Source organism: Colossoma macropomum, unplaced genomic scaffold (genome assembly GCF_904425465.1).
Source record: "Colossoma macropomum unplaced genomic scaffold, Colossoma_macropomum, whole genome shotgun sequence".
Taxonomy (NCBI): Eukaryota; Metazoa; Chordata; class Actinopteri; order Characiformes; family Serrasalmidae; genus Colossoma; species Colossoma macropomum.
Window position 1 is genome coordinate 14,673,031 of NW_023494806.1, and position 12,539 is coordinate 14,685,569.

The 12,539-nt window shown below is 38.2% G+C and overlaps 1 protein-coding gene across 1 annotated transcript in view; it reads right to left on the reverse strand.

Annotated features, from left to right (window-relative positions):
- The window catches only part of col27a1b (collagen, type XXVII, alpha 1b), a 115,349-nt gene that overhangs the window by 46,531 nt on the left and 56,279 nt on the right, over positions 1-12,539 (reverse strand). The window contains exons 9-12 of the mRNA XM_036598416.1: positions 9,164-9,217; positions 6,671-6,715; positions 4,679-4,732; positions 2,597-2,641 (exon numbers count right to left, since the gene is read on the reverse strand). Coding sequence (XP_036454309.1) covers positions 2,597-2,641; positions 4,679-4,732; positions 6,671-6,715; positions 9,164-9,217 — 198 coding nt within the window. The remainder of the gene's footprint in view (positions 1-2,596; positions 2,642-4,678; positions 4,733-6,670; positions 6,716-9,163; positions 9,218-12,539) is intronic.

A 12,539-nucleotide genomic window follows, 5' to 3' on the forward strand; every position in this document is an offset into this window, starting at 1 on the left:
TTCATTCGTTATCTTTCTTTTCTTCTTTCATCCTTCCCTCCTTTCTTTTTTCTTAATTCCTTCTCTTTGCTTCTTTCTTTCTTTCCATCATTCTTTGTATCATTCTTTGTTGTCTTTCATTTACTTCCCCTACCTCTGTTCCTTCCTTTCATTCTTTTCTTCCTTCTTTCTTCCACCTTATTGTTCTTTTTTTCTTTCTTTCCGTCTTTTCATCCTTCTCTCCCTTCAGGTTTGTTTATTCTTCCTTTCCTTTTTTTCAATTCCTTTTCTTTGCTTCTTTCTTCCCTTTTTTCCTTTCTTACATGATTCTTTGTTGTCTCTCCTTTACTTCCCTTTCATCTGTTCCTTCCTTTCCTTCTTTACTTCCTTTATTCTTCCACCCTGTCATTCTTTTTCTGTTTCCTTCTTTTCTTTCTTTCTTCATCCATTTCCTTACTTAATAATTTCCTTCTCTTTTCATTCCTTCTTCTTTTCTTTCTTCCGTCATTTCTTCTGTCTCTCCTTTTTCATGCTTCCTCACACTCCTTTTAACAGTGCTCCACTAAACTGACATGTACAGAAAACACAGTAACAGTTGTGAGCGCGGTGTTCTTAATTTGAGCTGAAATGTTTACAGAGAGTTCAGCAGGTTCTCACAGAGGTCAGTTTAGCTTTTTTTCTGCTGTGGACAGACAGATTAGTGCGGTTCCAGGGAATGAGTCTGACGGCTAAGATTCTTAAGAAACTCTCACTTCGACCCCTGACACAGAGAGTGTAAGGGCTGCTGTAGAACAGCCCTGTGAAAGCACATGCTCACTGGGCCTTAACTGTGTCAGCAGCGCAGTAGCACAATGACTGATTTACAGTGATGCCTTGTGGAGACATGCGGGCTATAGTTAAACACAGGGTAGGCTTTTCATGCAGAGAAAACAGTCCACAATGTTCTTTGAACGAGGCCCCATAAAATCCCAGCTCTGAGATCATTCTCAGAACTCCACGCTGCTGTGATTTGTAGCGCTACTATCGAACAAGGCACAGCAGCAGCAGGGCATATTAGGGCCCGACTGAATATAGACTGGCTGATAGCATTGGTTGACATTGAGGTTTATCACTACTTGCAAAATTCCCACCAATAGAGCACCAATAATTAGTGGCTTGTCTTGTATTGTACTGAAACTCTGACGCAGGAAAAACGTTCTTTTTTGAGGATTTAATGGTCTCTTCCTTAAAATCATTTCAGAGACTCTTAAAGCGGACAGTCATCATCTGCTCAGTTTTATCACAGCAATAGAGGCTAAAGTGACAAATGTGAACACAAAACACCATCAGGGCTGAAAATGAAAACAGAAAAGCATCCAAAAATGTAACCAAATCTAAACTTTAGCAGGGGAGTAACATGTTATAGCACAAAATGACTTTTTTTTTATAAAGAAAACTGATGAAAAATAACAAAAATAAGAGGTAGACTTAATAAACAGTAACTAAAACTACAATGATTGCTGGGAAGCTCCACCTTGTTACAATATACTGTATATTACAGTTGAAAATTGCCATAATTCACAGTTGATAACAGACAACTGCATCATTCAGTAAAACATTTTGCACTAAAATAAAAAAGCCTTAGTTAAATATGTCCTTGTGTTAATAACCTGTTCACTTCAAAATCAATAAAACATGTAATTTAGGGGTGTTCAAACTTTTGCATACAATTGTATAAACCTAAAATTTATAATTATATAAGCCCACGCTATCTGTTATCTTTAGTCCCTTAAAATCAGTATCGCTCATAATATTTTCATATCAATCAGGTCCTAGTACACACTAAAGGTCCAAACAGGCTTAAAATTGAAACCTGAAAACGAGGCATACCAGCGACTTTGAGACACAACGCAACCAAGTCCAACTAACGCTGCTCTGTTACAAACCTGAACCTGACCCAAACCTGCTTGCACTAACTAAAGATGCATTGTTGAAGATACACTTTTACAGTGCTTTGTTTTGCTGACGGACAGAAAGGCTGAGCTGTAGCCATTGTTGATTTGGTGTGAGGAAGTACTCTGATATTTGTTTCTGGCTTGTGGCTGCTGCTTAATGGCTGAATTCACGGTAAACGTGTCGCTTAAGAGATGATGTGCTGGTCCTCCTTCACAGGTTCCACACTATATACGTGACCCGTGTGCTTTTCAGCTGATATAACAACCATATATGTTTCCACAATGAAGATGCCCCTGACTCATTCAGAATTGTAAACAGCTGCTCTTTGGGGGCCTTTCTTTTTATTTCAACAATAGCGAACAGGTAGCAAGACTGATTTTTTTGTACACATACTAGACTATTGTAAAATTGTATTGTATGCGCAAGAGAAAAATGTGTAAGGGTGCACTAAATGTAGGTTGAAATATTCCTTAAAAGAAAATAAATTCTTTAGAAAACACACCCAAGCCCGACCCGAGGCCAATGTTTTATGTGAAAAATCAGCCTGAGCCGGGCCCAAAACACCACATTCTGTCAGCCCCTGTCGGGATCGGGATGGGTAGCAAACCTCTAGTACATACACTCATACACATGCCATTCACAGAGACTTGTAGAGAGAGAGGATGGTGAGAGAAAACTTTACCGGCCTACCCATCTTGCCCTTCTTCCCAGGAACACCAGGAATACCCTGCATAGAAGAGAGAAACACAGGAAAGAAAAGAGAGAAACAGAGAAGAGAAAGAGAGAGAAAAAAAGCAAAGGGAGTCAATTAATAAGCAATCATGGAGGACGTAATGTACTGTGTCTGTGTTGAAAAGCACATTTTCCTCTCCTCTCCCTCATACAAAAGAGACTATGAGAGCACAACAAACTCCCTCCCTCCGGAGCTTGAAAACGAGCGACCTGATCTGGCTAATCCGCAGAAGGCCTTCTTCCAGCTCCTGAGCAGCTTATAATACTATTCCCACACAGTAGGACCAGCTGGAATTCCACCAGCTGAAAGACCCTGTGCAAATATTGATATAGCAGCGACAGCCCACGCTGCCCGTGAGATCCTTGTGGTTTTAGCGGAGCGTGCCCCTATTCAACACACATCGCAAGCAGCACAAGCGCTTTGGTTTGCCTTGATAAAGCGAGTATAGTGGCTTGTGGGTAGTATTAATCAAATTCAGTATCAATTCAACATCACATAATTTTCTAAACGCAGTACTGCACAAAAGAGACCACCCCTCATTCACTTAATTTGCAGTCAAAACAGCCATTAAGTAAATTGAGGAGATTTTTCTGGGTAGATTAGACATAAAAGCAAAAAACAAGTGAAAAAAACAGGGATTTCTCAAACTGGAGTTCAAAAAATGATTAAAAGATATGGAGAAACTCCTGCCAACAATGCAAACGGGACTATTAACAACTGTGTAAAACCTAAAAGACAACCAAAACTGTCATCATCAGATAAACAGCATTTAAAGCTTTCATTTTAGAGGAAGAGGAGAAAATCAAGCTCTACTCTTGCTTCAGATACAATAAAATCCACAGATGTTTCTGTCAGTCCTTCCACTGCAAGAAGACAACTCGGCACTATGAGCCTGAAAGGATGTGTAGCTGTCAAGAAGCCCTTACTGAGAAAAGAAAATAGAGAACAAAGAAGAAAATTTGCAAATCAAACAAAGAAGCTGCTGGTGTTCTCAAAACAATGGACTGACTACCTCAGAGTCCAGACCTCAACATCAATGAATGTGTTTGGTATTACTTGTACTGGAAAATGTAGAAAATGCAACCAACCTCTAAGACTGAAGCAATTGTCCAGAAAAGAATAGAAGCTGCAATAAAGGCAAAAGGTGGTCACTAAGTACTTCTAGAAATGTTGTTGAGGCTTCGGTGTAATTTTCAGTTAAATACATGTTGTCTGCTTTTTTCTAATGCTGAAAAATTAATAACTTGTACTTAATGATTGTTTTATTTGTAAATCAAATAATTGAAGGCTGGTCTCTCACTTTTACGCAGTACCGTATATCACAGTATCAGACAGACACTCTTATTCAGAGTGACTTACAATATCTAGATGATATCTAGGTCTGTGTTAATAAAGGCATGAACCCTTTCTTTCTGAGTACTGCTACTCTGGGCTAATGTCTAATGGCTAGAATGTCTTACACAACTGACATAACTGTTTTGTTCCACTTTCTCCTCGGAAAATAGCACGAAAGAGAACCTCAGGTTCTTGTAAACATTATTCACCAGAGGGGAAACTTACTGTTTATTTAATTTTTATGTAATTTCAAGTTCTTTCAAAACACTTTGAAGCATCCAGCAAATGACATACAGTGCAGTTAACAGATTATTATCTATCAATATTGCTACAAATATTAACTACCAAAATCATGTGACACCAATACCAGTACACTAATATAGACAATATACTGTCTGGAAATGCCTGTGGGATTGTTGCAAACCAAGGAATGGAGGCTTTCACCAGTGGAACTTGCCACTCTTCCTCCAGGGGACTCCACTAAAACCTTCCCCAGACTCAGGAAGGTCATGTTTCTTGCTACGTTATGTTGGTGATAAAAAAAGGTCTCAGCATGAACTTGAGCCTTGATGACTCAGTCTCAGAGTTTCATTGAGTCCCCAGAGTAAAATGGCAGTGGAACATAAGAGCTAACCGTTACAGCGCTGATAGAGTCATGGGCTTGTCTAAAAGGTCAGGATCGACAGCTAGACTCACTCTTTCTCCATCAGGTCCTGGGAGACCAAAAAGGCCAGGAATTCCAATGAAGCCCTACAAGAGGAGAGAATAAGTAAGCAAGAGAGAGAGACAGAGAAAGAAAAGACAAACCAACATGTTACAATGTGTGGTCCTAGCTCTCTGAGCTGGTACGCTAAAGCTAAATCTAAAGCTTCAGGTGAAGTCTACAGAAGTCCAGCAGATAGCCTCAGTGGATGAGGGAAGTCTCCATGAAGAGCAAGACCTTGAGGCAAGTGTATATGCCCATGGACTGCATGGTGCTGGCTTCCACGATGTAGTCCAAGGGCACATACCCTCACGCCAGGGATCACTGAGGCGTCCGGCTGGGCGGCTAAAGCTGACGACACTGGGCTAAACACAAAGGAATTGTGGTTATGATTATATTGTAAATAAAGACAACAATAATTAACCCTTAGAAGCTGAGAGTTATTACAGTCAGATTGCAACACCATTTGTACGTTGCTATGTAGTCAGTTACATTTACATTAGATTTACATTCTGCATTGGCAGGTTCAGCTCTGCACTTCTGACATGTTCCATTCAATGTGCTTCAATGTGCTTCAAATGTGGCAAAACGTGAAGAATGCTTTTTCTTTTCCGCATGAACAACAGCAACTTTTCATCTGACACAAATTCAGCTACAAGTGAGAAATAAGTAACATCCAAATCCGTCATGCTTTGGTTATCTCTGATGATAACTCCAACTTCCAAGGGTTAATGAGACTTTGAATGAGAAAATATAGAAATTATAATTAAGTGAACACAAAATGACATTTCATTTCAATTTTAGTACAACAAAAGCAGCTCTACCATCACCATACAAAAGAGTAGCCTCTCTTTAAAACAAGTCTGTACAAAGTTATTTCCATGAAAACCTTAAATGGAAATTTTCCTTTTTGTGTCTAATGAAACAGTAAACCATTATTAGAGGAAATTACTCTGACCATAGAAAGAGCAAATTTATGGTGTTTACATTGCTGGGCTTCTTTATAAGACCACAGCCTTCTTCTTATTAGAGGAATATCAGGTTTTGCAGATTAAATAATGCAGTTACGGATGAAATTACGTAAGGCTCGAGTTTACTTTAGAGTAAATGGAAATGTAAGGTCCAGCTAAAGACTGGGAAGAACTCAAGCATAATGTAGCATACAGCTGTTGGCATTTGTGATTACTAAGCCTAGAAGTCTAGTCACAATAAACAGTGTTGATATCCTTAAATCCTTTTTTACTTAATGCCTCCTGACATTCTGTTTGTCTATCTGCAAAGTGTTAATATTAAACAGCATGTCTGTCAGCAGACACTATGCATCAGTTGCTGTCAGAACAAAACACTTCAAACGATGATGCATATTAACGTATAAGATTTTATTTCAAATAATTTTTGATAATTTTTCTGTTGTTCATTTCTTCATGAAATGTTCATGAAAAACAGCAGGCATTTTTAAAAGATATAAAAACCCCTAAAATAATGGAGTTATGAGGTTTTGATGACAGCAACGATATGCAACGTGTATTTTCAACTTTGGCTGACTGTAATACGTTTTAAAAACTTAACCTCTTTAATTCTGTGCCTTTCATTACATCCTTAGTATTCGCCTGCAAGTCTGGAACCACTGGCAGTTCCATTGAGTTTTAGATGTTAAAGGATACAGAATCTAGAACATTCAATCACAGTGTAACAACATGTAATGCACAAGCTAAACTTAAATAACCTAAATTGTTCTTGGATGTTTGGTTCTAGTAAAAACCTTTAATTGGTATAGGACATTTCCATTATGTACAGGTTCTCCAATCTTTAAAACAGTCTTCACATTCGCAGAAACATCCATTGAAAGTTTTTCAGGAAACCAAAAGTGGTTCTTCTATGGCATCACTCAAAAGAACCCTTTTCTGCACCTTTATATGTAAGATTGTAGGGAGGTTTTACCCAGAGCTGAAGGCAAATATAACATAAAAATGAACATCACTCACCCTAACTCCTTTGGGTCCTGGATTTCCTATAGGCCCAGGCAAACCCTATAAAACACAAGACTGTGAAGTAGCATTTTTGTTCTTGCAGATCAGAACAATAATAACAGCTTTGACTGTGCATGATATGAAAAGGGAACCATGCTGCCTATGTTATGGAATCCACATCTGAATTTAATGTCTTCCATGTTACATCATTATTTGATTAAGACATATAATTTGTGAATAAGGTCATGGAGGGAAAACACAACTTGCAAAACAAAGCTGTATTTTCCTTATTTGATAGTGACAGATATTGTTACAATAAAGGCCACAGTGAAGTCAAAGCAATTAATTTATACATAGTGTCCAAAAGAATCCAGACACCCTTTTTAATAATGGATGTGCTAACTTTCTGGGACACTGTGGAGCCTAAGATCACCATGCCTGATGCCAAGCATCAGCAAGAGGGGTACAAAAGTCCCCCAGGATTAGGCTGTAGAGCAGTGGACTCTGGAATGATGGCACTCTATCAAATATCTCTGGGATGATCTGGAGTGGAGTTTGTGATCCAAAACTAATCATCTTGTGTAGCAACCAATGCTCTTGTGGCTGAATGCACTTAAATCCTCACAGCAATGTTCCAGAATCTAGTGTAAAGCCTTCCCAGAAAAGTAGAAACTATTACTGCAGCAAAGTGGGAATGTTGAAAGAAACATTCAGAAGAAATGTTAGATGAGTATATATATATAAACCTTTGCACATATACTGCAGAAAACTATGTACATCTTCCAAAACTATATTTTAACCATATCTATCAGATGTTTTGACATGTGAAGCCTATAAGGGTGCTGGCTGAGAACAAACGAAGCATGACAATGCCAGTGAGGATCCAAGCATGTTATAATGAGGAACAGAATGGCAGCGCTGATGAAGCAGTGAGCCGTGCCGAAGTCCCTGTCTCTCAGCTCTGCTGTAGTAGAAAACAACGTGTTCTGTTTCAGCTGGACTCTCATCTCCATAACTTCCTATCAACAGCGCTCAAAGTTCCCTACAACATCCTTTCAAATATTTAGAAGAAGCAAATATTGAAATGGCCCAGTAATGGGGCCGATTCAGAGCACTCTACGCATGCCATAATGTAAATAACTGGAGCTCTGAAAGGTTGTGAAATGTTGTAGTTAATAGCAACCATGATGAATCTTTTGTAATTGCCAACTGGAGGTGAAATCACTGATTGCAGCCTACAGGGATCAAGTGAACTCTGACTGAAGTGAAAAAGACATCACTGCATCTGTTCTTTATTTCAAATGTGCTGATAAGGTGTGTTGGCATTGGCGTGGACCAAACTGCAGCTTGTCTTACAGTGCATCTACGCTTGCAATGCTGTAAGGGCTGTCACATTTACAAGACTAAAAAAAAAAAAAAACTTACATACTCAATAAGTCAGTAATGATTGTTTAATGATTTTTTTTTGCAAAACTGTATTTTTGTTATTTTTTAATAAAGTCTTTTGTAAAGGGACCAGGTCCTACATTTTGCTGTGCACTTTTGACTTTCTGACTTATATATGTACATTATATATGTAAGTTGCTTGTGTTCTGATTATCTGTCCTCCATTGTGCATCATTTAAAAAGCAGTCTAGGCTAAAACACTCCTTTTAACTTCAACTTTAAATGGGCAGAATTGAACTCCTGTAGGCTGAATATGCGGGTATATGTAAATGCACTGGTTTTTGTGACATCACACAAACAAAATAAATAAAATGGGCTATTTCTGCAGCTTAATTTCCATATATGAACTGTATGAACTGTGGAGTGGATTTAAATCTGACAGTGTTTACATACCTTAAACTCTGATTACCTTATAAAATCACCAAAATAATCAGTATATTACTCCGTTAATAATATAATGAACAGTGATGGCCGATCTGCAGATAGTATGGGGGTGCTCAAACTACCATCAGCCGTCAAAGTTCCAGCTGGGCTCTCTAAAGCAGGCTTTAATGATGAAGGCAGCAGAAAGGTCCAGATTTGTGATTCCCCACTATCATAAACATTTCAGCAGTGGCCAAGCCCGAGCTGCTCTGCCAGATGTGTGGAGTTTGGAGACAGAGAGGAAGAAGCAGAGTGGGATTTATAATGCCCAGCCTTTGCAATTACGCTCAGCTGTGTGTGCAAGACATCAGTCATGTGCCAAATGAAGTTTTTCCAGCACGCAGAATGTTATTCATGCCTTAGGCTCCCCTAAAAGAAGATTATACCTGTTGTGGGCAGCGCTAAACCCACAAATACAACAGTGTTTTGTATTTTAAGTGTTTTCCTAGTTTTATGTTCCCAGGAGGCTTCCAAGGCTTCTAAGGACTGAGCATGTCAAATAAGCTAGAGACTTTAGCAGACTCAAGGCTTTTTTGGGCCTCCTGTAGACTCCCTGACAGACTGCCTACTGAACTTCTTAGCACATACATTTATAGGACTACTGTACGAGGCAGCAGCACAACAGGAGATTTACTGCACCTGCCTGCCAGGATAACCTTTGGCACCTGGACTTCCATCAGGCCCTCGCTCCCCCTGTAGAAATTGTGGAGAAAGAAGGGAAGATGGTGGAGAGAAAGAAGAAAAGATACATTCATCACAATTAATGTATCATCAGTATTAATGTCTCCCATTTTGGATTGTCATAAGCATGCCATAAACATGTCATGGCAGATATCATACGCTGTCATGAGTTATAATGACAGATTATGTCCGGTGGTATAAGAGCGTCATGTTACCATTTCCAGTAATTGTCATGACAGATGCCATAATGCTTGATGCAGTGGTGTAGTTGGGTGTACACACATATACACAATATATAGTGACTTTTACCAGGCTGTTTTCGTATACTGACTTCTAAAGATGCATCTCTGCATACATTTACTTACATTTCTTATTCTAAGAAGAACATCACATGCAAGTTTCAATGTGACTGGTCATTTCCATGATTAACAAACAAATCTGACTGGTTCACTTTTGTCTGTTTTTACAGATATCATCACAGGACACCACTGTGTTTGAGTCTCCTGCAGTCAGTTACAAACATGCCGATATGATTTGAGGTAAAAATGGAAACAATTTGATTTTACAACTCCTGCAAATGCTGATTCTGATCAATATTAGTGTGATATGCTGGTTGATAATACTACTGCACAACATGTTAAATCACCTTGTGTAAGATTTGCTAAAATCAGTGTAGATCTACAGTGGTGTGTGATTTATTTTTAAAAAATTGGTGCTGAATGATTTAATTCAGACACTGGGAGGCCTATAAAGAGCACAGACGCATGTATGGCAGTACCATAGAACCACAGGTGAGCACCAGGGGTCCTACACAGGTTTTTTTATGAGCAAGTTATGAAGAAAGACAGTGGAATGTTTTATTGCTCATTCAATCTTTCAAAGAAAACAACTAGGCATTATTTCAGTTGCTGGTCAAATCTACGGTCTACGGCACTCCAAGTGGTCTTTGAAGACTGTAAGTTTAAGCATGAAAAATGCCACTATAGTAAGCTCTATGAAATTAGCAGCATTTCAACAGCTAAGTTGGCTATTAGTAGTTTTGTGAAAGACAGACTATGGCTTTAAAGTAGGGCTAGAATATTTGAAAATGTTTATAAACAATGGATCTGTCACTGATGTCAGGATTAAAAAAAAATTAATAGTAAATAATTAAATTCTCAGGTATAACTAATTATTATGCAATTTTTATGTTGGGTGAGAGAGGAAATCAGAGAAGTTGTTCACGTGAGCTCATGGATCTCATGAAGCTGGGGTGGAACAAAAATCAGGTAAGTATGGGTGAGTATAGTTCAGAGGGAATGTATAGTTTTATGGGTAGGTGAACAGCCAACGTAGCTACTTAACCTGGTTGTTTTTATAATTATAATTCTTTTTTTTTGCAACTGTGAGTGACAAGTGACATTTGACTGAAGAGCATTTGAATGAACTCATCGACTCATGACAGCATATGATATCTCCCACGACATGTCTAAGGCAGGGTTATGTCAAAGTTATGCAGCAGGGTTCAAGTAAAGTGCTACCAACATGCCCTATCCTGATGTTAGTGATCAAAACTATGGTATAAATTCTAGTGACAATGTTTAAAAAGTCCATCAAACATACATTGAAATTATATTGGTAGATTTTTCTTATATTGAACCTCTTATGTCTTTATAACACCAAAAACAACATTTAAAATAAACACAAAATTATCAACAGCTCTACTACTGTTTTACTGTTAAGATTAATATGTGCAAACATTCATTGTCCTGGTGTGTGCTTTGCAGGGACGCTACAGCAATAGGCTTCTTACTTCCAGTGTGACTTTAAAAAGACAGTAAACGTACATGGTTATTGGAATAATTACAATTTGAAATTATTGGGTTTTATTCTGCAGTATATCATTAACACTGGTAACCATCTTACTCTTATTTCTGACCGATCATAAATAGCATTGCCGCGTAGGCATAAGCTGTATATAGAAAGAGTCACAAGCCACAAACAAGGGCTCATTCTTTTCAGCACGGCAGTCTTTACAGCTTGATTGGATGGAAATAATTAATGCAAGCTAGAGTCATAGGAATTTCTTTTTATGATGTGCTGCTGGTTTAAGGGCCTTCATTTCTATTAATATGAGAAGCAGGGTCAGATCATTAGAGACACCCACAATTACTATGAAATGGCTTAAAGTATAAACCACTCTGTATGTCGCAGGCAATTACTGTGTAAGGAAGGAATTTATGTACCAGTGTGCATTACTGTGCATGCTGAGTAACCATTCTGAATCATTCTGGGGAAAATGTTTAGACATTGATAGTTATGGCCAGCTGTTGCTGAGTAAAAAGAGTGGGGAAATATAAACTGGGATCTTGCAAAAGGAGCCAAGATGTACCTTTTAAATGAGCTGTCAACTTCATTGCAAATAATTAAGCTCAACAAGACTAAAGATTTGTGACTTGAAAATCATTAACTAAGTAACATTTGAAATAAAAAATCTTAAGCAATATTTCAAATGTATTATATTTATTATTTCTTTTATTTTCTGGTAGAAGTCTGGGGGAGATTGCATTCACCTGGGATGTGACTACAGTAACCATGGAGATGAGTGCTAGTGGCCAATGTAAGAATTTAGCCAATCATCCAAACAGTTTTTTGCATTTGCTAAATGTGTCAGCTAAACTAAATTTGTCAGCTAAGTTACACCAGCCAATAGATTATGCAGAGAGAACACTGTTCAATTGACTTGCACCCTGGACTTTAAGCCCATCAGCTTAGACATCCAGTGATAGTAGGGAGGGAGACAAGGAGAAAAGAAAAAGAAAAATCAACAAACTGCTCTCCAAAGCCCTGTTTCACATGTGTGAAACTGTGGAACTGATCATTCATAAAGTAGGCATTAAAGACACGTTTTATTTATTAGGTTTTTTTTTTTGTAATGATAGCTCACTAGTTCTCTCATGGGTAGTCGGTCAGGCACAAGGCCAGTTTGGTTTGTGTGGGATGAAGCTGTGGAAAGGAGATGCTGACAAAAAAATCTGCCCTAATTCTCATTGGTTCAAAGGATTTTCCAATATAGACCTACCCAACTCAAATCCAACTTTCAATCTCTCAACTAAAATGACAAATATAGTTCTTACGTAGCAGACAATATTATCTTCATGCAGGATTCTAAGCATAAACAGATTAACAAAATAATTTGACAGGCCTTTTAACAGTATTTAATGAGGTACTGAAGGGTGTGTCAATGAGTATGTGCAGTACGTAATTCATGAAATAAGAAAAGACATGTTGAGAAAGACAGTCTGACAAAGATTCAGATAGGTGACTGGACAAAAGGAATATACTTAATTACTTC